This window comes from Hemitrygon akajei, chromosome 22 (assembly GCF_048418815.1).
Source record: "Hemitrygon akajei chromosome 22, sHemAka1.3, whole genome shotgun sequence".
NCBI lineage: Eukaryota > Metazoa > Chordata > Chondrichthyes > Myliobatiformes > Dasyatidae > Hemitrygon > Hemitrygon akajei.
Genome location: NC_133145.1, coordinates 56,013,528 through 56,041,121, shown reverse-complemented (window position 1 = coordinate 56,041,121; position 27,594 = coordinate 56,013,528). Strand labels below are relative to the sequence as shown.

Sequence of the window (27,594 nt, the reverse complement as noted above, 5' to 3'; positions counted from 1 at the left end):
TCCCACACCTCTGAATTGTGAAAACAGCTCTGATCTTCTCCCCAGTACCACAGGAGACAGCCTCTTCACTTTCAAAGAGGTAGCAGAGACATCTAGAGCTTCAGGTATATATTCAATATGTTTATGCACACTCATCGATTGATCACTGATCAATGTCTTGTTCAAAACAGACAGGCATATTCATCCAATACAAGATCATTCTTAAAGGCCAGAATTCAATGAATCAACAGCCCCCACTAAAGAGTCTAGCCATTGGTGAGGTTCCAGAGGACTGGAGAGTAGATGTTCAAAGTTCAAAGTAAAATTAATTATCAGGTACATATATGTCACCACACACGACCCTGAGATTCTTTTTCTGTGGGCCAAACTTAGCAAATCTATAGAATAATAAATGTGAAACGTAAACAACAGGAACTGTTAACTGTAAATAAGTTGTGTAAATGCAGATAAAGATGAAGAGCAATAATTAATGAGAATGAAATAAGGTAGTCCTTAAATAAGTACAACTATCCCCTTTTGTTCAAGAGCCTGATGGTTGAGGGGTAGTAACTGTTCTTGAACCTGGTGGTGCAAGTCCAGAAGCACGTGTACCTGATGGTAACAGTGAGAAAACAGCGTGGACTGGGTGGTGAGGATCTTTGATGATTGATGCTGCTTTTCTATGACAATGTTTGGGAGGGTTTTACCCATGATGTACTGGGCTGAATCCACTACCTTTTGTAGGATTTTCCACTCAGAGGCATTGGTGTACCCATATCAGGCTGTAATGCAGCCAGCCAGGTCACTTCCCACCAACATCTACAGAGGTTTGCCAAGGTTTTCGGTGACTTGCCGAATCTCCACAGACTCCTGAGGAAGTAGAGGTGCTGTTGTGCTTTCTTCGCAATAATATTTATATGCTGGGTCTAGGACATGTCCACTGAAATAGTGACACCCAGGAATATAAAGTTACTGACTCTCTCTATCTCTGATCCTCTGATGATTACTGGCTCATGGACCTCTCCTTAAGACTACAATCAGTTCCTTGGTCTTCTTCACATTGAGTGTGAAGTTGTTGTTATAACACCACTCAGCCAAGTTTTCATTCTCCCTCCTGTGTGCTGATTCATCACTACCTTTGATACAGCCCACAACAGTGGTGTCATCAGCAAACATATAGATTGTGTTGGAGCTGTACTTAGCCACATAGTCATAGGTGTAAAGTGAGTAGAGCAGGGGGCTAAGCACACAGCCCTGCAGTGCTCCCATGCTGATGGAGATTGTGCAGGAGATATTTTTGCCAATCCAAACTGGCTGGAATATAATTAGGAAATCCAGGATCCAATTGCACAAGGTGTTAAATGCCAAGCTGTAATCGATATAGAGCATCCTGATGTATGCTCCTTTGCTGTCCAGATGAGCCAGGGTTGTGTGAAGAGCCACGAGATAACATCTGCTCCAGACCTGTTGCCTTGGTATGTGAACTGGACCAGATACATGTCACCATTCAGGCAAGAGCTGAAATGCTTCAACACCAGCTTCTCAAAACACCATTACTGTGGATATAAGTGCCACTGGGCGATAGTCATTTAGACAGGTTACCACGCTCTTCTTGGGCATTGGTTTGACTGAAGCCTGCTTGAAGCAGATGGGTACCACACACTGCCAGAGCAAGAGCTTAAAGAAATCCATGAATACACAAACTAGTTGGTCGGCACAGGGGGTCTTCAGTACCCAGCCAGCTACTCTGTCTGGAGTGGATGCTTTCCTTGGATACACTCTCTTGAAGGCAAGTCTGCATGTCATGTTCAGATACTGAGAAATGGGGCTGCACGATGATTCCCACCTGTTCTGGTGATCAAAGTGAGCATAGAAGGCATTGAGCTCACTTGGAAGTGAAGCTCTGCTGTCCCCTACGTTGCAAGATTTAGCATTGTAGGTAGTTACGGTGTTCAAACCCTGCTACAGCTGTCAAACATTCTCGATTGATTCCAGTCTAGTCTGGGATCTCCACTTTGCCCGAGAGATGGCTTTCCAGAGATCTTATCTACACCTCCTGAAGTATTCTTGATTTCCAGACTTGAATGCCTCTGATCTGGCTCTCAGCAGGTTCCAGATTTCATTGTTCAAAAAGGGCTTCTGATTGGGGAAAACCCTGAACGATTTTATGGGGACACACTCATCCACACATGTCTTAATAAAGACTGTAATAACCCTGGTGTAGTTATTCAGGTCCTCGGCCCAGTCCACTGACTCAAGGCAATCCTGTAACTGTTCCTCAGCCTCCCATGACCACCTCTTGGTTGTCTTGATCTCTGCAGTCTTCCTCTTTAGGCAGTGTGCATGTAGGTAACAGGAGTACAGCCAAATGATCCAATTTGCCAAAATGTGGTCGTAGAGCAGCAGTGATCCAGGGTGTTGGAACTTCTGGTGCAACAGGTGATAAATGGGCAGGCTTAGTCAAAGATGTTCCTTTGTTTAATTAGGAGTTGTTAGGAATAATTCAGAAATTTATAGGTGGATAAACATTACATTTATGGCAGGGAAGCTATTGGAGATGATTCTTGTGGATTGGATCTACTTGCACTTGGAAAAGCATGGACTTTTTTCAGGTAGGTCATATCTTATAAGGTTTTTTAAAGGTATGATGAAGATGACTGATGAGGGTAAGCAGTGGATAGATAGATAAATATATAATTTATTGATCCCAGAGGAAATTACAGTGTCACAGTAGCATTACAAGTGCACAGATATAGAAATATCTGTATATTTGTATACTGCTTTATGTTGGGGGAGCAGCATCAATGCTGGTGAGGACTAAAACTCATCAAAAAGGCTGGATCCGTTCATTCTTGGCAATACAATCTTTTATGTGGTGGTGTGCTGGGGCAATGGCATCAACATGGGTGATGTTAACAGGCTCAATAAACTGATTAGACAGGCTGGCTCTGTTATAGGAGTCAAACTGGACATACTAGATTGCCAACAACAGACTGGTAGAACATGTGAAGGAGAGACCTGGATACTACAAAGACCTCAGTCTCCTCAGGAAGTGGGGGTGACTCTGACCCTTCTTGTACACAGCCTCTGTGTTGGAGCTCCACTCAAGTCTTACATCCAGGTGCACCCCCAGGTACTTGTAGGTCCTCACCACATCCATGCCCTCACTATCAACAGTAACAAGGAGCACTGCAGGCTTAGTCTTCCTACAGTTCATCACCATCTCCTTTGTCTTACTGACGTTGAGTTGCAGATGATTCAGTTTGCACCATTTGACAAAGTCCTCCACCAGGGCCCAATATTTATTCTCTTGTCCTCCCTTTATACACGCCGTCGTTGTTTGGACAGTGAGTACAGCAATGGAGAAATCACTCTGCAGCTGTATAAGACTTAGCTAGCTACATTTGGAAATTTTTTGTGCAGTTCTGGTTTCTGCAACACAGGAAAGGTGAGGAGGCTTTGGCAAGAGTGCACAAGCAGATTACTGAGATGCCACCTGGATTAGAGAGTATTAGCTGTAAGAAGAGGTTGGACAAACTAAGATTGTTCAAGCATGGGAGGCTGATGCAAGGCCTGATATAGGTTCGTATAATTATGAGAGGTGCATAATTTTGGTAGATTATGGGTAGATGTCAACGTCTTTTGCCCATGGTGGTAATGTCAAATACGAGTTGACATAGTTTTTAGAGGGAGGAATGTTGAAAGACGTCTGAGGCAAGTTTTTATACACAGAGAGTGGCCGGTGCCAGGAATACTCTGCCAAGTGGAAGCAGATGTAACAGTGACATTTAAGAGGCATTTGTAATTTGTACAGAAACATGAACATATAAGGATATCGATCATGGGCAGATGGCTGGGAGCAGTTTAATTTTGCATCATGATTGGCAAAGACACTGTGGGAGGAACGTGTGGTGACACTTGTGGGCTGCCCCCAGCACACCCTCCGGAGTGTTGGTTGTTAATGCAAATGATCCATTTCACTGTTTGTTTTGATTTACACGTTACAAATAAACTTGAATCTTGGGATGAAAAGCCTGTTCATATATGGTACTGTTCTGTGTTCTAAGAGATCAGTTTAGTCCTGTCACACTGTCAAATTTCTCAAAATGCTTCCAGAATGGTGGCTTTACTGATGGCTGGGCAGATGGTGTTGGGTAAGGACGTTATCATCAGACAACAAAAGACAATAAGACATAGGATTAAAATTAGGCCACTCAGCCCATGGAGCCTATTCCGCCTTTTAAGCACAGCTAATTGACATTTCCCTCTCCATCTCATTCTCCTGCCTTCTCCCCAGAACCTTCGACACCCTTATTAACCAAGAACCGATCAAGATCTTGCAAATGACATCATGTCAATCAGTTCAATTAAAAACTAGTTAACTTGGTCAATAGACTATCTGGCCATTACCACATTGCTGTCTAAGAAAAAGGATAATTCCGCATAGAGGCAGGATGTTTGAATCACCCAGGTTGACCATTTAACATTCAATTACACTAATCCTGCGCTAATTCAGTTTCACTCTCCCTACAGACCATAAGGCACTGGAGCAGATTGGGCTATTAGGCCCATTGAGATTGCTCTGCTATTCCGACATGGCGGATGTATTATCTCTCTCTCTCTCTCTCTCTTTCAACCTCATTCTCCTGCATTTTTCCCGCAACCTTCAACACCCTTACTAATCAAGGGTTACAGTATCAAGGCGTTACCATAGAACTGGGCTCTTGCCCGCAAATGGGCTGACAGATTCAAATAAGGATTAGTGCAGACAATGAAAGAGAACTTAACATTCTAGTGATCCTTCAACACTTCTGCTTCTAAGAAAAATCCATCAGCAGGACTTCCTTTTTGGTTGGGCCTTTTGGCTGATTTAGCTCTCCGATGGGATAATCAGTTGGCCTGTAAGCAAATGCTGCTGGCAGTTGGAATGCAGAATGCATGAGCTTAAGGCAAACAATCTGATCCCGTCAGTTAACAGTTGAATTCAAAAAATAGAAATACAATGTCAAATTCATTATTCCCCTAAAATAAGTGAAGCTAAGTAAAGCTGAGTGGGATAAGGAATTTTGATTGTGACCAGCACTCTTGTACATCCACATGCTGTGAAACAAAGCAGTCATCTGATTCGGATCTTGTCTCACCTCACCACGCATTTAGTCCATTAGCCTTAGAAGATATTATGGAAGCATTCGTGCAGGAGACATATTTACCCAGAAGCAATCGCAGAGGGAGATAATTGTTACAACCGTGAATTATGCTCCGGTATAAAGTGAAACAACCCATTGAGACACAATTCACATAAAGATAATACTCTTTTACATAAGTGACTGACACTACTGATGACACGGTGGTATTTACAGAACACCTCAATTGTTCCAGTATCTTACAGTCATACAACATGTAAAGTAGCCTTTACCAGGTCCCCATAAAACATAGAAGCAAAATTCGGCTGTTCAGACCATTGAGTCTGCTCTGCCATTCCATCATGGCTGATTCACTATCACCCTCAACAGCACTTCCTGCCTTCTCCCTGGAACTTCTGACACCCTTACTAATTAAAAGTTATCAACCTCTGCTTTAAATACATAGATGCAAGAAAAAGTTTGTGATCCTTTTGCAATTATCTCCATTAATTACTCATAAAATGTGGTCTGATCTTCATCTAAGTCACAACAATAGACAAACACAATCTGCCTAAACTAATAACAAACAATTGTACTTTTCTTGTCTTTTGAACATATTGTTTAATCAATCACAGTCTAGGCTGGAAAAAGTATATAAACTTTAGTATTTAATAGCTTGCAGAACCTCCTTTAGCAGCAATAACCTCCACCAAATATTTTCTGTAGTTGCTGATCAGACTTGCACAATGACGAGGAGGAATTTTAGACCATTCCTCCATACAAAACTGCTTCAGTTCATTAATATTTTTGGGATACCTTTCATGAACAGACCTCTTCAGGTCATGCCACAGCATCTCAATTGGGTTAAAAATCTGGATTCTGACTTGATCATTCCAAAACATGAATTTTCTTTTTTAAAAACCATTCTGTTGTTGATTTACTCTTGTGCAGAAAAGGTGGACACCATGGAGGGATTGTCTACGGAGTCTCTGTGGGTGGAGGTTAGGAACAGGAAGGGGTCAATAACTTTATTGGGTGTTTTTGATAGGCTGCCTAATAGTAACAGGGATATCGAGGAGCAGATAGGGAAACAGATCCTGGAAAGGTGTAATAATAACAGAGTTGTCGTGATGGGAGATCTTAATTTCCCAAATATTGATTGGCATCTCTCTGGAGCGAAGAGTTTAGATGGGGTGGAGTTTGTTGGGTGTGTTCAGGAAGGTTTCTTGACACGGTATGTAGATAAGCCTACAAGAGAAGAGGCTGTACTTGATTTAGTATTGGGAAATGAACCTGGTCAGGTGTCAGATCTCTCAGTGGGAGAGCATTTTGGGGATAGTGATCATAATTCTATCTCCTTTACAATAGCAATGGAGACAGATAGGAACAGACAAGTTAGTAAACATTTAATTGGAGTAAGGGGAAATTATGAGGCTATCAGACAGGAAATTGGAGGCTTAAATTGGAAACAGATGTTCTCAGAGGAAAAGTATGGAAGAAATGTGGCAAATATTCAGCGGTTATTTGTGTAGATTTCTGTACAGGTATGTTCTAATGAGACAGGGAAGTTATAGTAGGGTACAGGAACTGTGGTGTACAAAGGCTGTAATAAATTTAGTCAAGAAGAAAAGAAAAGCTTACAAAAGGTTCAGAGAGCTAGGTAATGTTAGAGATCTAGAAGATTATAAGGCTACTAGGAAGGAGCTTAAGAAGGAAATTAGGAGAGCCAGAAGGGACCATGAAGAGGCCTTGGTGGACAGAATTAAGGAAAACCCCAAAAGGCATTCTACAAGTATGTGAAGAGCAAGATAAGATGTGAAAGAATAGGACCTATCAAGTGTGACAGTGGGATAGTATGTATGGAACCGGAGGAAATACTTTACTTCAGTATTCACTATGGAAAAGGATCTTAGTGATTGTAGTGATGACTTGCAGCAGACTGAAAAGCTTGAGCATGTAGATATTAAGAAAAAGAGGATGTGCTAGAGCTTTTGGAGAGCATCAAGTTGGATAGGTTTCAATGAGATCCCCTGCTCATTCTTCCAAAAACTAGTAAGGACCCTAGGGGCATCAAACACTCTTGATACAGATTCCAATTTCTTATTTTCCCTATCTTACATTACTTACCTATACACTAGGGGAAATTTACTGTATTTAATTAATCCAGCAGCACTCACAGCTTTAGGATGAGAGAAGAAAATGGAGCACCCAGAGGAGACCCATGTGATCACTGAAAGATCATGCGAACTCCACACAGACAGTACTGGAGGTCAGGCTCACTAGAATTGTGAGACCGATATTCTACTTGTGTGTGACTCTAGCATCTTTGCTGCCATTCATTACAACTTCACACTTATTTTTTAAATAAAAGTTGAATGGCTTCTGTTTTGTACTCAAAATTTATTTTATCGGAAGAAGTCATAACAACAGTTACTGAAAAATTCTAGTGAACAGATTGTGGGAGGATATTGAGCTTTAAGAACAGTTGTGTGTTTTAGTGTAACTTTCTCTCGCAAGACAGAATTAGTACTATCATAACTGATGAGTCATAAAAATTAACTGCATCTCGCAAGCATTTAAAATTATAAGGGGTACACATATGAACATATAAATTATTGAGCAGATGCATTATTTGGCATACCTCAGAAGCCTGACCTGAGATATGGAGTGAAGGGTCTGCCTTATGAGGAATGGCTGGACAAGCTAGGCTTGCACTGCTGAAGCTTAAAACTGGAGGCAGCTGACTGAAACATATAAAAGATCCTGAGGCATCCTGGCAGGGTGCAACTAGAACCAGAGGGCACAGCTGCTGAATAGAGGGACGTCCATTTAGGAGAAGATGAGGAAGAATTTCTTTAGCTAGTAGGTGTGAATCTGCGGAATTCGATGCTGCAGGTGGCCGTGGAGGCCAGGACATTGGGTGTATTTAAGGCGGAGGTTGATATGTTCTTGATTAGTTGGTCATGAAAGGTTATGGAGAGAAGGCAGGGGAATGGGGTTGAGAGGGAAATCGATCAGTGTGATTAAATGGTGGAGCAGACTCAATAGGCCAAATGGGCTAATTCTGCTCCTATGTCTTATGGTCTTAACTGGAGAGGATGTTTCCCTTGTGGGAAAATCTAGAACCAAAGGCCACTGCTTAAAATAAAGGGTCACCAATATTTAATAGGTGAGGAAGTTTTGTTTTCTTTTGGAGGGCCATGAGCCTTTGGAATTCTCTATTTTAAAGCTCTGTGACAGCAGATTCTCTGAATGTTTTTAAGTTTGAAATAGATACTGTACATACTTCCTAAGAGGGTGAAAATGTTCTGAGCGTAGGTGGGACTGCAGAATTAGGATCAGAAGCCGCTCAGCCATCATCTTGTTAAATGGCTTGAGCAACTGATCAACTGCACTTGCTGCTAATTCACATGCACTTAAGAAACATGCTTCTGTTACATACCCCTTGGGTATCTTGTGACTGTCACATGACCATAATGTAATTGAGTCTCTGCTGAGCATGATGTAATGGTCTCGTGATGGTGGAGTGACGTAATTTTCCTGCCAGTGGGAGGTCATGTGATGGCCTGTTTCAACAGGTATAAAAGGGGAAAGCCTTGCTGTGACGCAGGTCAGTTCGTGGTTTAATTCGTCAGTGGCTCCGTTATGCTGCGTATTCGTCTCATGATGCAGATTTGTTTTAAAGTGGAGTTTTACTTTCTGTCTTAAGTTTCAAAAGTTATTGCTGGCAGTCACGCACAACGCTGCCAGTTTTAGACCAGTCGGAGAGTGAAGGATTTATGTAAGTACGGAGACCTGAAGCATCGAGTACAGTTGGTGTCATCATCGGTAATACAGGATCGACCTTATTGAATCCTCATTCACAGGGGAGTTGCCTGCATCTGAGATAGCTCCTGCATTGTGAAAGCAGAAAGAGCTGGATGCAGCGGTATTCGCCAAGGAAAGATCAGTGCCTTTAAGCCGTTTTATTTCCTTCGTCATATATCCTTCAGGTAAGGCATATTTCGCCTAACGTCACGTCGTCGAGGAATTCGTTACTTCAGTAAAGTCTCTCCTAATTGACTGTGTAAATCATTTGGACTTTTGCATTTACTACTTTTAGGGACTGTGTTCGCATTTATTGCTTTAAGAACTGTGTTCGCATTTATTGCTTTAAGATCTGTTTGAGTTGCAGTATAGCTGTTAACTTCCGGTTAAGTTAGTCGTTTGTTTACTTTTCACTTTTTTATTTAGCAGTGTTTAATAAATGTTTTATTTGTTTATAAAAAAAAAGTCATTCTATATTCATTGTTGCCGTATCATAACACTTCCTAATCATAAATCATCGATATGAAAGCGGAACCTTGTATTGTGAGCTGCAGACAATCCTGTGGATAAAACTAGCTACACAATTTTTACATAACGTCATGCCACCTTTGCACATTCAACTGAACCAAAAGAACAGGCAGAGGATCATCATCTACAGCTCATCCAAAGGATAATATAGTACTTCTTCAGAATTACTTATTTAAATGTTCCATTTTAAAGGTTATGTGCTTGGGAACCTTGACTGACACATAATTTCTGGTTGAGATGGAAACACAAAATCTGGCACTTAACGGGAATCCAGCATGACACTTTATAGAATTTGATATCAATGCCATTATAGTCCACCATACCTTATAAGCAGTGTTGTTGAGCACCTTCATAGCAAGGTCAGAGACCTCTGGGAAAGGATCTGCTGCCAGGTGAAGCAGAACGCGCCAAATCTGAGTGTAGACACTGTTAAATGACACACCTGTGAAAAAGAAAATGGTAAATGTTTAACCCATTAGTGATAACAAATCCACAAGTCATTCACATAACAGATCAGAACAAAACTGAACTCCGGTAGAAATTCATCCCCTATGTTACAAGGTTTCACTAGTATGCTTTTGAACTGCTTAAGTCAACTTCAGTAAAGTTTCTGGAGCAGACTTTACAGCATGGTAGTGCTGGAGTCGAGTATGATGTTCTCTCAAGGCGTTATCCTCTTAACAGGAAACGTCAGTCTGTGACTTTGTTAAATGCGTGGACGCTGATGCACGGGCAGCCACCACAGTGTTCCTGACAGATCGACGTCAGGGTCTAGTGGCATGGAGTGCAAGGTGACTGGGGACGCTTCACTGCCATGGCCTTCCTCTGCTTTCACTGCCATTGTGATGTGTTATCATCCTCCACCAGCTTCACCACTGAAGTCTTGGTTAAGTCACTCTTTGGCTGAAACCTCCCCTTGACCTTGCCGCCAAGGGTAACCCTACCAGGAGCTAAGCTCCAGACAACATCCATTTTAGTCCTGACGAAGGGTCTCGGCCCGAAACGTCGACTGTACTTCTTCCTACAGATGCTGCCTGATCTGCTGTGTTCCACCAGCATTTTGCGTGTGTTGCTTGAATTTCCAGCATCTGCAGATTTTCTCATGTTTGCGTTTTTAAATCCATTTTAGGATCTCAGGAACCCACAAGCCTTTCCATCTTGTCAAGGAGCATAGTAGTTATTGTATGGCATGTTTAGCAAAAGACATTCTAAGAAATGCTGATATGTGGAAGTGTTGTTACTGAGACAAAGTGAGGACTTCACTGAATGTCAGGCTTCAGTAAGGAGGGTGAGCTGAGAGTAGATAAGGTCTTTTTTTTCTTCTCCCTCTTAGTCAAAAGGACTGGGGATACAAGGCAGTGGTTGGGTGCAAGGGGTAGTATTGGAAGGATTTTTTTAAGATTGTTAGAATGCAACTAGTGAGTTACGACAGGGACTAGTGCTGGGACCTTTACTTGTTACATAAACTAATGACTGTATATGAACGCACGAGGCATGATGAGTAAGTTTACAGATGACTCTGAAGTGGGTGTTGTGGAAAACAAGGGAGATTACAGAAAGCTACAGCAGGATACAGATCAAATGGGAATCTGGAAGGAGCATTGGCAAATGGAATTCAACCTTGACAAATGTAATAATGCAGTTTGGTAAGTCAAAAAGGGAGTAGGACATACAGTATACAGTAATTATTTAGGCACCAAGGAGTATTGATAGCTGAGGACCTTTGGGGGTTCAAGTCCATAGTTCCTTGAAAGTGGCAACACAGGTAGACAGAGACCTATGTTGGCTGGAGTCAGGGCCTTGCGCATTGACTCTTGGTAGGGTCACCCATGCGGGTAGAGGTCAGACTAAGAGTGGTCCACCAGTCCTCCAGGTTTGAGGGTTCAGCTCAGGGCCAACAACCCTGACTGGTCAAAAAGAAAATTGTTATGGAAACCTTGTATATCTGAGTGTAACGGTACAGAGATGGAGAGCTTTCACTACGGGCCTAAACGCCAACGGCGGAGCAGGCAGTAAGTAATAGAAGGATTTGGACACAAGGCGGGCAAATGGAATTGGTGTGGAGAGGTATAGGAGCAGTGGGCTAAAGGTCCTGTTCTTGCATTGTACAACTCTATGCCTTTAAACTAGAGAATGAATCGAGTACCTCTCAAACAAGTCTCCTTAATTGGCAATTACATTTATCTTAATTTAGTAGCTAATACCTGATTTGCCAACTCGTTATTTTACTCTCAAAAGCACATCTCAGCAGAAACTCTACAGCTTTAAAATGCAGTATACAAGAAATGTCACCAATCCCCCCCCAAATTTCTGACAGACCTTACCAGAGAAGTAATTAATGAACTGTAATGTTACAAAGACCGTCGATACCTTTATTTTATACTTTTATAGAACTCATTAGTTGAGTGCTTAGAGCCAATTCTTTCCTAACCCAGTAATGACACAGATTCTGACCTAATACATCACTCGCAGCACTAAGAACACATAATTATTTTGATGCTGTAGGATATATATAAATAATTCAGCAGGCAAACAATTGATAATGAAGCTGCAACAATTCTTGTGCTGTGAAGGATTTAATAGCTACGGGTGCTGCAGCTAAATGTATTAAAATTACACACCAACAAACAACCATTTAGGAATAGATATTAAGATTCAATTATAAATAGGTTTGCAAGCATTTGACAGTAAGATGACCAAAACAAATACTCATCTGTGATACACATGCAAAATGCTGGAGGAACTCAGCAGCTCAGGCAGCATGTATAGAAAGGAATAAACAGTCGACGCTTCAGGCTGAGAAACTTTACCAAGTCCTGTTGAATGAGCTCAGCCCAAAATGTTGACTATTTATTCCCTTCCAGAGATGCTGCCTGACCTGCTAAGCTTCTCCAGCATTTCATGTGTGTTGCTCTGGATATCTAGCATCTGCAGAACCTCTTACATTTACTCATCTGCGATATTGCACCATTTATAGGGGAAATAAATTTGGTGCACATTGCAAAGGGATTGCTTGTGAGGCAAGTGAAAGAGCTTCAATGACAGCAGCCATGAGTTGAAGGTGGAGAAAGGGGCGAGATTCACAGCAGTCTGTTACAAAGTCAATTTACTTCAAAAAGAGTGAGTTTCTTTACATAGCAAAAAAACAAACTCAAATTCACTGCATTGTAACATACAGTGAAATGTGTCCTTCACTCTGAAAAGTTGCTCCAGCATTGTGTGTGTGTGTGTTGTTCTGGATTTCCAGCATCTGCAGAATCTTGTGTCTATGACTAACCACAAAAAGTGGTTGAGGCAGGCAAAACGCTTACTTCCTGCCCATTACACCACTGGCGGTTAGGGCAGCAATGAAGATCCTCCATCTCTGTCTGTCTTTGGCCATCTTCTCTCTTGTGTTCCCATTTCTGCCTCTATAGTATGGCGCCAAGTTGCTTCTGATCTCCTCGCTTCCTCCGCCCTTCAGGAGTCCAATGACGAACCTGGTCTTGGCAGTGTTCAGGGCTTCCTTCACCATGCGACTAGCTTCCACTTGGTTTTCACTACTGTCAACTATGCGGAGTCCCTGGTGGAAGGGCCCATATTCATGCTAAATTGCTCTATTTCACCCTAAGGATGTACCGGGGTCAGCCCACAACTGTCGTCAAACATTCAAGAGCTAACATAACATGCCTCTAAGGTTCAGGCGGACAACACAAAACCCCTTCCTTTCATCCACCCATCTGCTAACCATACACACCATCCTCCCCCTCCTCAGGCCTCCAACCCCAAGACAAGCTGCCTCTGGGCCTCCAACTCCTTCCAATTAAAGCAGGGCATTTTCTGCAGGCACCTGGGTAGGGAATCACATCACACATTTTGGAGTGTTATAGTTTTGTGGGGTGGAATACATGGAGTGAAAGTGGCACCAGCAGCATGGATGCTGGTCAGAAACACGGAGGAGACGAGTTGAATAGTTTGCTTTTAGACTGGAAGAAAGCACAGTGCTCCTCAGGGATCAACATTAGCACCACTGCATTGTTTGAGATTTCTTAATGACTCAAGACACTGGTAAAAGGTTACATTTTCAACATTTTGACTGGAGTAAAGCCTTCAGCAGACTTTAGAAGGACACACAGTGGATCGACTGATGAAATGGATTAGATGCATGACGATCTAATGCTGAAGAGTGTGGAGAGAAGAATGAGAGTCAGCATTAAATAAATGCCATTAGTTTAATGGGGCTCTGCATGAACAGAGACCAGGCAGCGTCTAGGCATAAGCATTAGAAGAGCTGTACAAAAGCTCACAAAATCATTGGTTTTATCAGCAGAACACAAAATCAACGGTGTTATGCCAAACACTTTATTCATTAATTGTAGACTGCAGCTAAAATACACAAAGTACAAACATTAAGTATTTACAAGACTGCAAATAAATTCAAATTAAAATATGATTACTACTGTCTATAAAACAGTCAATTCCCTGGGTGGCGCACTGTTCCTGGAAATTCCCCACTGTACTCATCGTAACCACATGCTCCCTCTCAAAGGACAGCCGGACAAAAACGTATCCTTGGAAGAGGGGCAGGCAGTTGGCTCTGATTTTCTGCCACCAAGACCTGGGAGTGGCCATCTTGGCCAGGCCCAGAAGCAAGCCCACGAATAGATCCTCATCGCAACCCGCCCCCTTCCGTACTTGGCGCCCGTATACAAGGAGCGCGGGGCTGAAGTGCAACCAGAACCTGAGCAGCAGCCCCCTCAGACATTCAAACAGGGGCTGCAACCTGTCACACTCCATGTAAACATGCTACACTGATTCCTCCTGGCCACAGAATGAACAAGCGGATGGGGTGTCGGTGAACCTGCTTAAAGACCTGTTGCATGGTACTGCCCTATGCAACACCTTCCACCCCAGGTCCCCAGTGTACAGGGGAAAGACTCCTGCATAAAGAGATTTCCACTGGGGACCTCCTCCGCTGCCAGATGGTAAAACAGACTGCCAAGGCGAGTCTGGTCAGCAATGGAAGTGAAAAGTGTGCAAGAGTAGCCCGTACAAGAAACGCTTTGGAGAGTCATGGAAAGGTACAGTAGGCATCCCTGCGAGACAGCTCAAGTTACGCAGGACCCTCTCCTGTGTGGTACCCCGAGGTCTGCGACCGATGAGCAATTCTGGCAAATCAGGTGGTGGTACAGCTGGAACCCCTCCCCTCCACAACACCCACTGTGAAAGAATGGAGAACAATTCCCTCGCAGCTAGAGCACCGTCCTCCACTGGCGCAGGAGCACCCTGTCTGGATGAGACTGGACCCCCTACCCTCAACAGCTCTTGGTAAAAGCGAGGAGACCCTTCAAAGTGGCAGCAGCCGATGCTGTCTGCTGGAAGCCACGTGCCCTCCTGCAGGCAGTGGCCCCAGCGGAGAAAGTGAGTCACATGTGCATGCCATCTCGGGGGTGGGGGGGGGGGGTGGGTGGTCATTATATAGGTATCTCTGCAGGGTCCTGAGATGGAGAGCCACATGGTGGGTGCACACACACACACACACACACCACTGACTGGCCACCCTCCATGATTTTTAGACTCAGGACCGCAGCAGAGACACAATGCCTTCTGTCGCCCCAGAAGAAGTCCACCAGCCTCTTCTGGGTCCTAGATACAAAAGCAGTGGGTGGAACTAAAGTAATCACCAGTACCATATCTTTACAATGAAAGTTACTTATCAATGGGTTTTACATAGACTGGTGATCCAAGTTGTCCGATTCCATTGTGCCTGATCTATGCAAAAAAACAACTTATAAATACAGCAAAGGGTCTAGAAAAATTGAAAAGACACAACTACAAAACACAGCCGTGACACATAAAAGTACTGATTATTTTAAATTACTGTTGGAATCTCAAAACAAACAGGTTAAAGTTTTTGAAAATAAAGTCACAGTCAGTAAAAGGATTCAGGAAGCAAATTATTCAGTAGCTTTAAGACCAGTTCACTCGAGAATGTTTAAAAAACTGTGTGAAAACCTGGAAACGAACACACCAATCTCTTGCTACATACAGAAATCTAGTTGCTTAGCAAAGGATAAGTTCTCAACAGCGTGTTTGAGCTGAAAGGTGAATTGCAGGAGTACTTTCCAGAAGATAGTAGGCCAGTGCTTTGAAGATGAAGACTGGCTGCAGAAACTAGCCTACAGATATTTCTCATCATATGAATCAGTTCAATAAGCCTCTGTGAAGTTTTGGAGAAAATGTGCTGACTTCAAGTGACAAGATTCTTGGATTTAAAAGGCAACTGAAACTTTAAAAAAAATCATGCTGCAAAAGGAAATCTTGAAACGTTTCCACTGCTGCTTGGGCTTGAGAGTGAGGAAGGATATCAGAAAGTCTCGGTTCTTATTGAAAACCATCTGGAAGAACTGCAGAGCAAAATTGAACAGTATTTTTCCTGCCTTTCAACACAAGTGTATGACTGGGTGAGGGACCCTTTCTCTGAATCTTCTGCTCAGCCTGAGAACTTGACTTTGAAAGAAGAGGAAGAACTTTGTGAGCTGCACTCTGATCATGCACTCAAGATGAGATTTACCAACCTGCCACTGGACAAGTTCTGGATTTCTGTGAAAGAAGAGCATCCTGCCATTAATACGAAAGCAATGAACATTTTGTTGCAGCTCTCAACTTCTCACATGTGTGAGCAAGCTTTTTCTTGTTTAACAGGTATCAAGAGTAAGGATAGAAATTGTCTCATTTCAGCTGTAGGTGAAATCTGTGTGTGCTCATTTCATTCGACCCACAGTTGAGAAATTTATCACGTTTGCCTAGGAGCTTTTAAACTTCATGAAAGAGAAAGAAAGAGTCATTTCAAGAAAGGTAAGCTAAGCTTAACTATCTGTTTTTTTTAAAAGAAAGGTTGGCTAAAAATTCACTGTCTACTTACAATTATTTTTGGGTTATTTTATCTACAACTGACTGATCACGCGAACGTACCATGAGCTCTAGATATAATAATTTTTATGCAGGGGTTCTCTGAGATTTGAAAGTTATTTCAAGGGTTCCTCCAGGGCAAGAAGGTTGAGAAAGGCTACTCAAACCTACACCTTTTCACATCCTCTTTGCAACTCATTTTCCTACTAAGCTTTGTCTCTTCAACAAACATTGATACATTATAACTCTGCAATCTCATTTAAAACACACATCTCTACTGTGACTAGCTCAGATGAGCACTCAGCCCTCAGAGTAGCTGACTAGTTACTGCATATCAGGCAGAGAACAGCCTGTTTTTCCCGAGGAACTGAAATTTTCTGCAGTAGTTATGTAACGAGAGGATTGTCTTATGAAGGAACCAAAATTTTCTGCAAAATTATGTGAAGAGAGGATTGGCTTATGATTCTAAATAAATTGGGGCTGTATTCTTTGAAGTTTAGGAAAATAGGGTGAACATATGGACACACACAAGATTCTGAGGGGGGTTTGACAGGGTGGATATTGAGATGCCCTCAATAGTGGGACAGTCTAAAATGAAAGACCAAAGAGTGGCAGGCATGTAAAACAAAGGTTTTTTTTGCAGTTGTGATTCTCTGGAGGGTTGTGGAGGCCAGATCTTTAGTATCGAAGGCAGAAGCTCTAACTTTTTTGTTGGAGCAGTGAATAACTCTAACCACGCTATCCACAAACATCTCACCGTATAGATATCTGACAGATAATTGCAATGCAATTAAGGGCCAAAAACATTATATTTGGGTGACAGGACTGGAGATTAGATTAAATCAAGGATCAGATAAACTCAGTAGCAGCCAGAAACAAAGTTAAACTCAATAAACCAAGGAGATGACCATTTAAAAAGATCATTCTACACATGGCTGTGGATAGATGATCTTCCTGAATAGTCCATGCAGACAATTTTTCCCACAAACTACCGGTATTTAGGGGAAAAAGCACAACATTTTCCCATTAATCAGAAAGCTTTTGTCATCATATTTGCAAGACTGCGGACAAGAAAATGTCACATTACTGGGAAGCAGCCAAGCTAGTGTCTATTGTAACCGAATGACCAAAAAATGATTGCTTTTTTTTTCAGCAAAAAAGAGAAGGTTAAAAGGAGCTGATAACTCTGTATACAAGTTGTTTTCTGGTTGTCTATTATTACCACATATTCAAACTGAGCTCAGTTTTAATCATGTTATTTTATAGACTTGTTCATCTTGAAAAAGATTTGCACAGCCCTCTCCTGTGATCAAAAACTTTACCATCAATTAAAATTTCCGTAAAATAGAGAGAGAATATTGAGTGAAGTGTCTGTCTGATCGGAATGCTGATATATGCCAACCTTAGTTCAGCTGGAAATGATGAACTACCAAGACATATTTTAAAGTTAGTGTAATCTAGTTGTAAGTACTTGATTACACCAACTTCAGGTAATTGAAGTACATACAGAATTGGTTATTATATAGGTCAAAGCTGGATTCAAATGTGATTTGGAACAATCACAGTAGACTTATCTGGAATTAACATTGCATAACAGACCCATGCTTTAGCAATGCCATTTTAACAAAGCATAAACACAGGTTTCTTTATCTAGAAATGGTTAGTTAAACCTCACATTTTTTGCCCTTCTTGTCTAATGCCCTAGTAGTACTGCATATAATGACATATATAATGCCTATAAAAAGTATTCACCCCCCTTGGTGTTATTCTTTTATTCATACTTTATTGTTTTACAACATTGAATCACAGTGGATTTAATTTGCCTTTTTTTGACAATGACCACCAGAAAAAGACTCTTTCGTGTCAAAGTGAAAACAAATTTCTACAAAGTGATTTAAATTAATTATAAAAATAAAACACAAAAAAACTGATAGCATAAATATTCACCCCTTTTAATATGACACACCAAATCATCACTGGTGCACCCAACTGGTTTTAGAAGTTACATAATTAGTTAAATGGAGATCTGTTTTTGGAGGCCTGTGTGCAATCAGGGTGTTTCAATTGATTCTAGTAAAAAAAAACACCAGCATGTGGAAGATCCAACATCTGGTGAGTCAGTATCCTGGCAAAAACTACACCATGAAGACAAAAGAACACTCCAAGCAAATCAATGAAAAGGTTATTGAAAAGGACAAGTCAGGAGATGAATACAAGAAAATTTCCAAAGTCACTGAATATCCCTTGGAGTACAGTTAAGTCAATCATCAAGAAATGGAAAGAATGTGGCACAGCTGTAAATATGCCTAGAGCAGGTCATCCTCAAAAACTGAGTGACAGTGCAAGAAGTGGGCTAGAGAGGGGGGCCATCAAGAGACCTATCAGCTCTGGAGGAGTTACAAGCTTCAGTGACTAAGATGGGAGAGACTGTGCATACAACAACTGTTGCCCGGGTGCTTCACCAGTTGTAGCTTTAAGGGAGAGTGGCAAAGAGAAAGGCACTGTGAAAAAACTCACATGAAATCAGCTGGAAGATGGTTCTATGGTCAGATGAAACCAAAATTGAGCTTTTTGGTCATCAAGTGTAAGCTAAACACCACACATAATCAAAAACACACCATCCCTACAGTGAAGCATGATCGTGGCTACATTTTGCTGAGGGAATGCTTCACTGCAGCAGGCCCTGGAAGGCTTATGAAGGTACAGGGTAAAATTAATGCAGCAAAATACAAGGAAATCTTGGAGGAAAACCTGATGAAGTCTGCAAGAGAATGACCCCAAGCATAAAGCTGAAGCTATACAGGAATGGCTTAAAACAAGGAAGTTAATGTCCTGGAGTGGCCTCAGTCTAATTGAGAATTTGTGGCTGGACTTGAAAAGGGCATTTTACTCACGATCCCCATGCAATCTGACTGAGCTTGAGCAGTTTTGTAAAGAAGGATGGGAAAAAATTGCAGTGTCCAGATGATAGAGACCTATCCACACGGACTCAAGGCTGTAATTGCTGCTAAAGGTGCATTTACTAAATATTGACCTGAAGGGGGTGAGTAATTATGCAATCAATTATTTTGAGTATAATAGACCAACTTGTAGAAATTTGTTTTCACTTTGACACGAAAGAGTCTTTTTCTATTGATCAGTGTTAAAAAAACCCAAATTAAATCCACTGTGATTCAATGTTGTTAAATAATAGAACAGGAAAACTTCCAAGACAGCGTGAATGCTACTGATAGGCACTGTATGTGCTTTGATAATAAATTTACTTTGACCTTTAAATTCCAGTGGATTGCCATTATTTGGCTACGTCTTGCTGACACTGGATCTTCAGGGCGTAGAGCACATTGTTTTGCACGGTTCAGAATTATGGCGTCAAGTTGAAAGAACACAAGTTTAATGCTGAAACCCACTGCAAATCAACATTAAAATCACCGAAAGTTCAATGTTCTAAATACAAGTTGAGAATGCTTCATGACTTTACTTTGCTGTTTTATTTTCACATGGATGACATAGAACACAGAGGAAAGTACAGGCCCTTCAGCCAACAATGTTGTGCCAACCTTTTAATCTACCCTAAGATCAATTTGATGCTTCCCTTCTAAATAGCCCTCTACTTTTCTATCATCCAATGAGACAGGGAAAGGATGGTAGGGATACAGGAACCATGGTGTACAAAGGCTGCTGCAAATCTGGTCAAGAAGAAAAGCTTACAAAAGGTTCAAAGAACGAGGTAATGATAGAGATCTAGAAGATTATTAGGCTAGCAAGAAGGAGTTTAAGAATGAAATTAGAAGAGCCAGAAGGGGCCATGAGAAGGCCTTGGCGAGCAGGATTAAAGAAAACCCCAAGGCAGCATTCTACAAGTATGCAAAAGAGCAAGAATGTGTCTAGACACGTTAATGAAAGTGGAGCAGTAGATGTAGTGTGTATGGCATTTGATAAGGTACCCCATGCAAGGCTTATTGAGAAAGTAAGGACGCATGGGATCCAATGGGACATTGCTTTGTGGATCCAGAATTTGCTCGCCCACAGAAGGCAAAGAGTGGTTGTAGATGGGTCATATTCTGCATGGAGGTTGGTGACCAGTGGTGTGCCTCAGGGATCTGTTCTGGGACCCCTTCTCTTTGTGATTTGTATAAATTACCTGGATGATGAAGTGGAGAGATGGGTTAGTAAATCTGTTGATGACATAAGGGTTGGGGGTGAGCTGAGAAGTAGCAGATGGAGTTCAACCCAGATAAGTGTGAGGTACAGAGATGTCAGGGGTAAGTTTTTCTTTTACACAGAGAGTGGCGAGTGCGTGGAATGGGCTGCTGGCAATAGCGGTGGAGGCGGATACGATAGGGTCTTTTAAGAGACTCCTGGAGAGGTACATGGAGCTTAGAAAAATAGAGGGCTATGGGTAACCCAAGGTAATTTCTAAAGTATGTGTTTGGCACAGTATTGTGGGCCGAAGGGCCTGTATAGTGCTGTAAGTTTTCTATATTTTTATCCATGTGCCTATCTTAGTTTCTTAAATGCCCCTAATGTATTTGCCACTATTACCACACCCAACAAGACGCCTCATGCAGCCACCCCTCTCTGGGTAAACAACTTGCATCTGACATCCACCTTCCTCATACTTTCCTCCATTCTGCTTAAAATAAAAATTCCTCCAATCTCCTTGTATTAGTCATTTCTGCCCTGGAAAAACATCTTTGGCTATCACCCCGATTTATGCCTCTTATCCTCTTGTACACCAGGTCAAGTCTCATCCACCTTCACTTCAAAGAGAAAAGCCCTAGCTTGCTCCACCTATCTTTACAAAACATGCTCTCTTATCCAGGCAGCATCCTGTGCACCAACTCTAAAATTTCCATATTATTCCTATAATGAGGTGACCAGAACTGAACACAATGCCAAAGCATGATTAAAAAAATACAGCAACACAGCTTCTGTTTTGCTTGGAACATAGAAGACTGAGATCAGAGTTTATAGAGGTATATAAAATTATGAGGCCTATATATTGGGTAAATGCAAGCAGGCTTTTTCCACTAAGTTTGGGTAGAACTACAACCAGAGTTCATGGGTTAATGGTGAAATGTTTAAGGGGAACATGAGGGGAAACTACTTCACTCAGTAGGCTGTGAGAATGTGGAATGAGCCACCAGCACAAGTGGTGCATGCAAGCTCGATTTCAAAGTTTAAGTTAAGTTTGGATAGATACATGGGTGGTAGGGGTATGATAGATAGATAGATAGATACTTTATTCATCCCCATGGGGAAATTCAACTTTTTTTCCAATTGTCCCATACACTTGTTGTAGCAAAACTAATAACATACAATACTTAACTCAGTAAAAAATATGATATGCATCTAAATCACTATCTCAAAAAGCATTAATAATAGCTTTTAAAAAGTTCTTAAGTCCTGGCGGTTGAATTGTAAAGCCTAATGGCATTGGGGAGTATTGACCTCTTCATCCTGTCTGAGGAGCATTGCATCGATAGTAACCTGTCGCTGAAACTGCTTCTCTGTCTCTGGATGGTGCTATGTAGAGGATGTTCAGAGTTTTCCATAATTGACCGTAGCCTACTCAGCGCCCTTCGCTCAGCTACCGATGTTAAACTCTCCAGTACTTTGCCCACGACAGAGCCCGCCTTCCTTACCAGCTTATTAAGACGTGAGGCGTCCCTCTTCTTAATGCTTCCTCCCCAACACGCCACCACAAAGAAGAGGGCGCTCTCCACAACTGACCTATAGAACATCTTCAGCATCTCACTACAGACATTGAATGACGCCAACCTTCTAAGGAAGTACAGTCGACTCTGTGCCTTCCTGCACAAGGCATCTGTGTTGGCAGTCCAGTCTAGCTTCTCGTCTAACTGTACTCCCAGATACTTGTAGGTCTTAACCTGCTCCACACATTCTCCATTAATGATCACTGGCTCCATATGAGGCCTAGATCTCCTAAAGTCCACCACCATCTCCTTGGTCTTGGTGATATTGAGACGCAGGTAGTTTGAGTTGCACCATATCACAAAGTCCTGTATCAGTTTCCTATACTCCTCCTCCTGTCCATTCCTGACACACCCCACTATGGTCCAAGTGCAAGGTCGATTGGAGCAGGCAGTTTAAATTATTTTAGGACGGACTGGATGGGCCAAAGGGCCTGTTTCTGTGCTGTACTTCTCTATGACTATGACCGGCAGGAACAGGTTGGCCAGTGGTATCTATAAGAGTTTAATTTGGATCCAGTGACTTCTGAAATAAGGAAACCTGCACTATGCACTAGAATTGAGCATATTGCAAAAAAAAAGATTGGGAAATGAGTAGCAGCCTTAACACAGCCAGCCAGCACTGCAATGTCACAACCATCAACTGGCACAGAATAATGCAGCACACAGCAGGATTTCTGAAACACTAATCCATATTCAAATAGCTGTCAATCAATCATACCTATTATCATAAATGGATCAACTTTCATCTGTCTGGAGAGAAAGCAATTACTTTCATTATTGTACTGAACAGGGAGAAAGCAGTTTACACCCCTGCATATGAATACTTAGCAAAAGCATCTTATTTACATGATGGTTGGCTTGTTAAGTGTGAAAGATTCTCAAAATGATGAATTATGCAGTTTTTAGGTTTCCCATGGTGTAGCAAGCTGAATATTTAAAACAGTTACATAATGAAAAAATGAAAGATTTCTGTTTGATAATGCAGTGTGTTTACATAAGAAAGACACACAGCAGACTAATGTTATGCCCTTGTAAACTTCACATTCTTATGTAAAAGAGAGTAGGTTTTAAGAGGGCAGTATTGCCAACATGATGAAAATTTGCATTTATGGTGTCCTACAACTTTTTCATTTCTAAGACTGCTACATGTGGTCTCAGAAATTTATCCTGATGCAATGAAAGTAAATCTTCCTAAACTAAAAGGCTAACACAGGATTAGCAGTAGAATTGTGCAGATTTGATGTATATTTTTACAGACATTCAGCCTCTACACTCTGCAAAAAATAAAAGGGACAATTTTGGATTTAAAAAAACTTTCTAATATAGCACTAACGGGCAGCACACAGTACTGTAGCAGTTGGCGTAAAGCTTTACAGTGCCAGTGACCTGGGTTCAACTTCTACCACTGCCTGTAAAGAGGTTAGTATGCACTCCCAGTGACCGCATGGATTTCCTCCCACATTTCATTGGGTTTCTGAGTTTTGGGCATGCTAGTTGTGGGCTACCCCAGCACTTCCTCGGAAATCACAACAATTTCACTGTGTGTTTTTGGTATTTCAATAAACAGTACATAGAACATTATGGTGTGGTACCAGCTCTCCGGCCCACAATGTTCTACTGACCTTTTAACCTATTCTATGATCAACCCTTCCCTCCTACATAACATTCCATTTCTCTATCATTCATCTAACAAATTCTTAAATGCCCCTAATTTGTACATGTGACAGATAAAGCTAATCTTAATCTTTTAAGATGTTTACCTTTAGCCCAACTCTGAAAAAGTTGATCTCAATAACTTCACTGTGACTGTTAAGAGAACACATCAAAATGAATACTTTATCTGAAGATCCTGACAACAAGCATTGATCAGTTACTCGACAGTGGGGGGCCATCACAACTGAGCTTGATGTTCTTATTTGATAACTGAGGCATACAATACAGTCAATGCATCATATCTTTGAATGGACAATGAACCCATGAACACTGTCTACTATATTTTCCTCTCTTTGTGCACTACTTATTTAATTTAATATAATAAAAAACTTTCTAATATAGCACTAACGGGGAGCACACAGTACTGTAGTAATAAATTAAATAAGTATATAGTATATTCACACTTATTGTAATTTACAGCTTTCCTTATTATGTATGAATGTACTGCTGCATCAAAACAATAAATTTCACAACATACTTACTGGCCATTATACCGCTAGCATTGAGGGCAGCAATAAAGGTCTTCCATCTCTGTGCAGGATTCTTCATTGCTGTTTCCATAACAATTGTGTTTTTGACCTGTTAGGGTTGTTAGCCCTAAGCTGAACCTGGAGAATTGGTGGACCACTCTTAGTCTAGCCTCTTCCCTTTGATCTGTTTGGCATGGGTGACCCTACCAAGAGCCAAAGCGCAGGGCCTTGACTCTAGCCAGCATAGCTCTCTGAGTCATTGACGCACCTGAGCCTCCAAACCCTACAAGATTGGAGGTTCACCAAGCAGTGCTTTTTAAAGGTATTCAGATTGCAACTGATTGTTCACATAAATGAGAATTACAACCAGCAAGTTTGATCAATTTAACTGAGAATTTTCATTTGTGCATCAGAATCCCCATTTTTCCCCTCAGTAGAGCCCAAAAACAGGGAATACAGCCATGAATCAGAATCAGATTTATTATCACTGACTTATAGTGCCAGGACATAAAATTTCCATAAATTACTATGAATGAAAAGCTAAAAATTCAAATACTGAAATGTCAGCAGTTCAGAAGTATTCATCTCCATTTGCTCGATACTTAGTTGAACCACCTCTCACAGCTATTACAGCCTGTAGTCTTTTTGGATAAGCCTTCAGTAGCTTTGCACAAAACGATGGAGCAAGATTTGCCCATTCCTCCTTGTAAAATTGCTCAAGCTGTGCCCGGTTAGTTTGAGAGTGGCAGTAGAGAGCAATAATCAGATCTTGCCAGAGATGTTTGATTGGGTTAAGGTAAGACTCTGACTGAGCCATTCAAGGACATCAACTTTTTTCTTTTAAAGCCATCCATGGTTGCTTTGGCAGTGTGCTTTGGGGTGTATTCCTGCTAAAGGATGAACTTCCACCCCAGTTTAAGTTTTTTTGGCAGATGCTGGCAGGTTTTTATCCAGGCTTGCTCAAGAAGTCCTACTTCAATATATTTTAAATTTAGAAAAGAGATAGTAAAATGTGAAAACAGTTGTGGGGGCTGAGTGCACTGTATGCCAGTGATATTAAACTTGATTCTGTGCAAAATCTTATGAAATGCTGGTTAGGACCCAACTGAAGTCCAATGTCCAGTTTTGGGAAACAGGTTTTGGAAGGATCCTTATAATCTTGTAAAGGATCATGATTTGATGATTTTTGTGTAGCAGCACTGATGAAAAGTTTAGCTCTGGGAACTCCCTTTTTTTTTTTTATTTAGAGACACAGACATTTCCAGCCCAATGAGCTCATCTTGGCAATTACACCTACGTGACCAATTAATCTACTAAACCCCTTACACCTTTGGAAGGTGGGTGAAAACACACACAGTCACAGTGAGAATGTACGAAGTCCTTATAGAGTTTGGTGGAAATAAAACCGGGGGTGTTGGCACTGCAATAGCTTACATTAACGGCTACACTACCATGCCACCCCTAAGCATTTGTAAGCAACAGAGCTATCCCTGACATTTTGTAGGATGCACGGAACAGTCTATGGTTCAGTCCTACCCAGCTCCTCTCCCTCAACTTTTTATCTGCTTTTGGCACTCAAAGAACCCAAAACGGTTGTAACTTTTACTGCCAATTTCAATCCAGCTTTCACTCTCACATGGTCCTTTCCCTTCCCTTTTTGGAACTCTCTGAGTGAGGGGGAAGGTTAGCAACATCCATTGCAAGGCCACAGATTCCCACAGCAACACAGACAATCTCTTCACTCACCCTGGCTCCTGTATGGACTCCATTCCATTCTTCCAGCTCTTCCGTCTTCCTTATATCAGCTTCAGCAATGAGATTTCCCCTCCATTATCCTGATTCTGATCATACCCCTCCCTCAGCCAGCCCCATCGTGGGCAGAACTCTCCCCAACATCAATGACATCTTCAAGAGATGCCGCTGGCTGAAGAGGGCAGCACAGGTCACTAAGGACCCAAAGCATGCCCCTGTCCTGTTACTACCACTGGGGAAGAATACTGGAGGATGAAGACCCACACTCAACGATTCAGAAATGGCTTCTTCCACTCTGCTATGAGATTTCTGAATGGCTCATGAACTGTACTTCAATATTCCTTTCGCTGCATTTTGCTGTAATTTACTGTAAAATGTTATGTCCTGGCACTGTAAGTCAGTATCCATAACGGTGCTGACTGATGTTCTTTGCAATTTCCTCTACCTTCAACAAGATTCCACCACCAAAGCAGTAATTTTGATCCACGGCTGAGAGGGCCCTTGACTGTACGTACCTTGGTGCATCTCTGTTCTTAAACCCTCTTCCTGTACAGAACAAGGAGTGGATCCTCACTTTCCATTTCACCAGCACCTGCATTTAATGGATTTCCTTTGTTATTTCCATGACCTTCAAGATCTTCACCACCAAAACTACCCTTTGCCTTCATTCACATTTCAGTGCTCTGAAGAGGCTGCTTTGGTGGTGGAATCTTTTGATGGTAGACAAAATTGCAAAGGACATCAGTCAGCTCCATTATGGATACTATTCTCCCAAGCACTGAGGACATCTTTAAAAGGTGTCATCATCATGAAGGATCCTCATCACCCAGGACACGCTCTCTTCTCATTGCTATCATCAGAAAGGAAGTACAGGAGCCTAAAGGCACACACTCAATGTTTTATAAATAGCTTCTTTTCTTCCGCCATCAGGTTTCTGTACGGACAATGAACCCTACATTACTGTTTTTGCTCTACATACACACACACTCTGGATTCTGATTAGTTTGGACACATAGAGATCAGTGCACTCTGGCCCAATTAAGCAGCTGCCCCAATTAGCCAAAGTTTCATGAAAATAGTTAAAGAGGTATTAAAAAAAGACAAACTATGGTTTAACTGAGTAATAAATTATGTATTTAACTGAAATATAGAACAAATTAAAACACTATCAATACTACTACATTACTATAAAATTGTGTTTAGTTCCTAATTTTAATCAACAGAGGAATTCATCCAATGCACCTGCACGCTACCACATTGTTTTGGTTGACTATAAATGAACAAAATCAGTGCAGTCACCTCGTGTAGATAATGGACTGGCTTCATACAATGTTAACAACGACTGCATCATCCAAATCTTCATTTTCATTGTAACATTCAAGATGATTGTTGATACCTTCAAGCTCTTTGTGGTTCTTAACTTATTTAAGTACTGAAATCATTTATTTTGCATTCCTGGCTGTTTCAGGTATCTCCAAACCTGAATGCTTGAAACCACAATGACCAAAACTGTTCTGAATTGTCTTATTAACAATTAAACAGTATAACGTCCCAAGTAAACAAAGAGAATCCCAGCTATTTTCTCAATAAGTTTTTTTGTTTTTTAAATTGTCC

The 27,594-nt window shown here is 41.5% G+C and overlaps 1 protein-coding gene across 1 annotated transcript in view; it reads right to left on the bottom strand.

The window, feature by feature from the left end:
* Positions 1–27,594, bottom strand: part of rptor (regulatory associated protein of MTOR, complex 1) — a 483,948-nt gene that overhangs the window by 135,892 nt on the left and 320,462 nt on the right. The window contains exon 21 of the mRNA XM_073026287.1: positions 9,761–9,879. Coding sequence (XP_072882388.1) covers positions 9,761–9,879 — 119 coding nt within the window. The remainder of the gene's footprint in view (positions 1–9,760; positions 9,880–27,594) is intronic.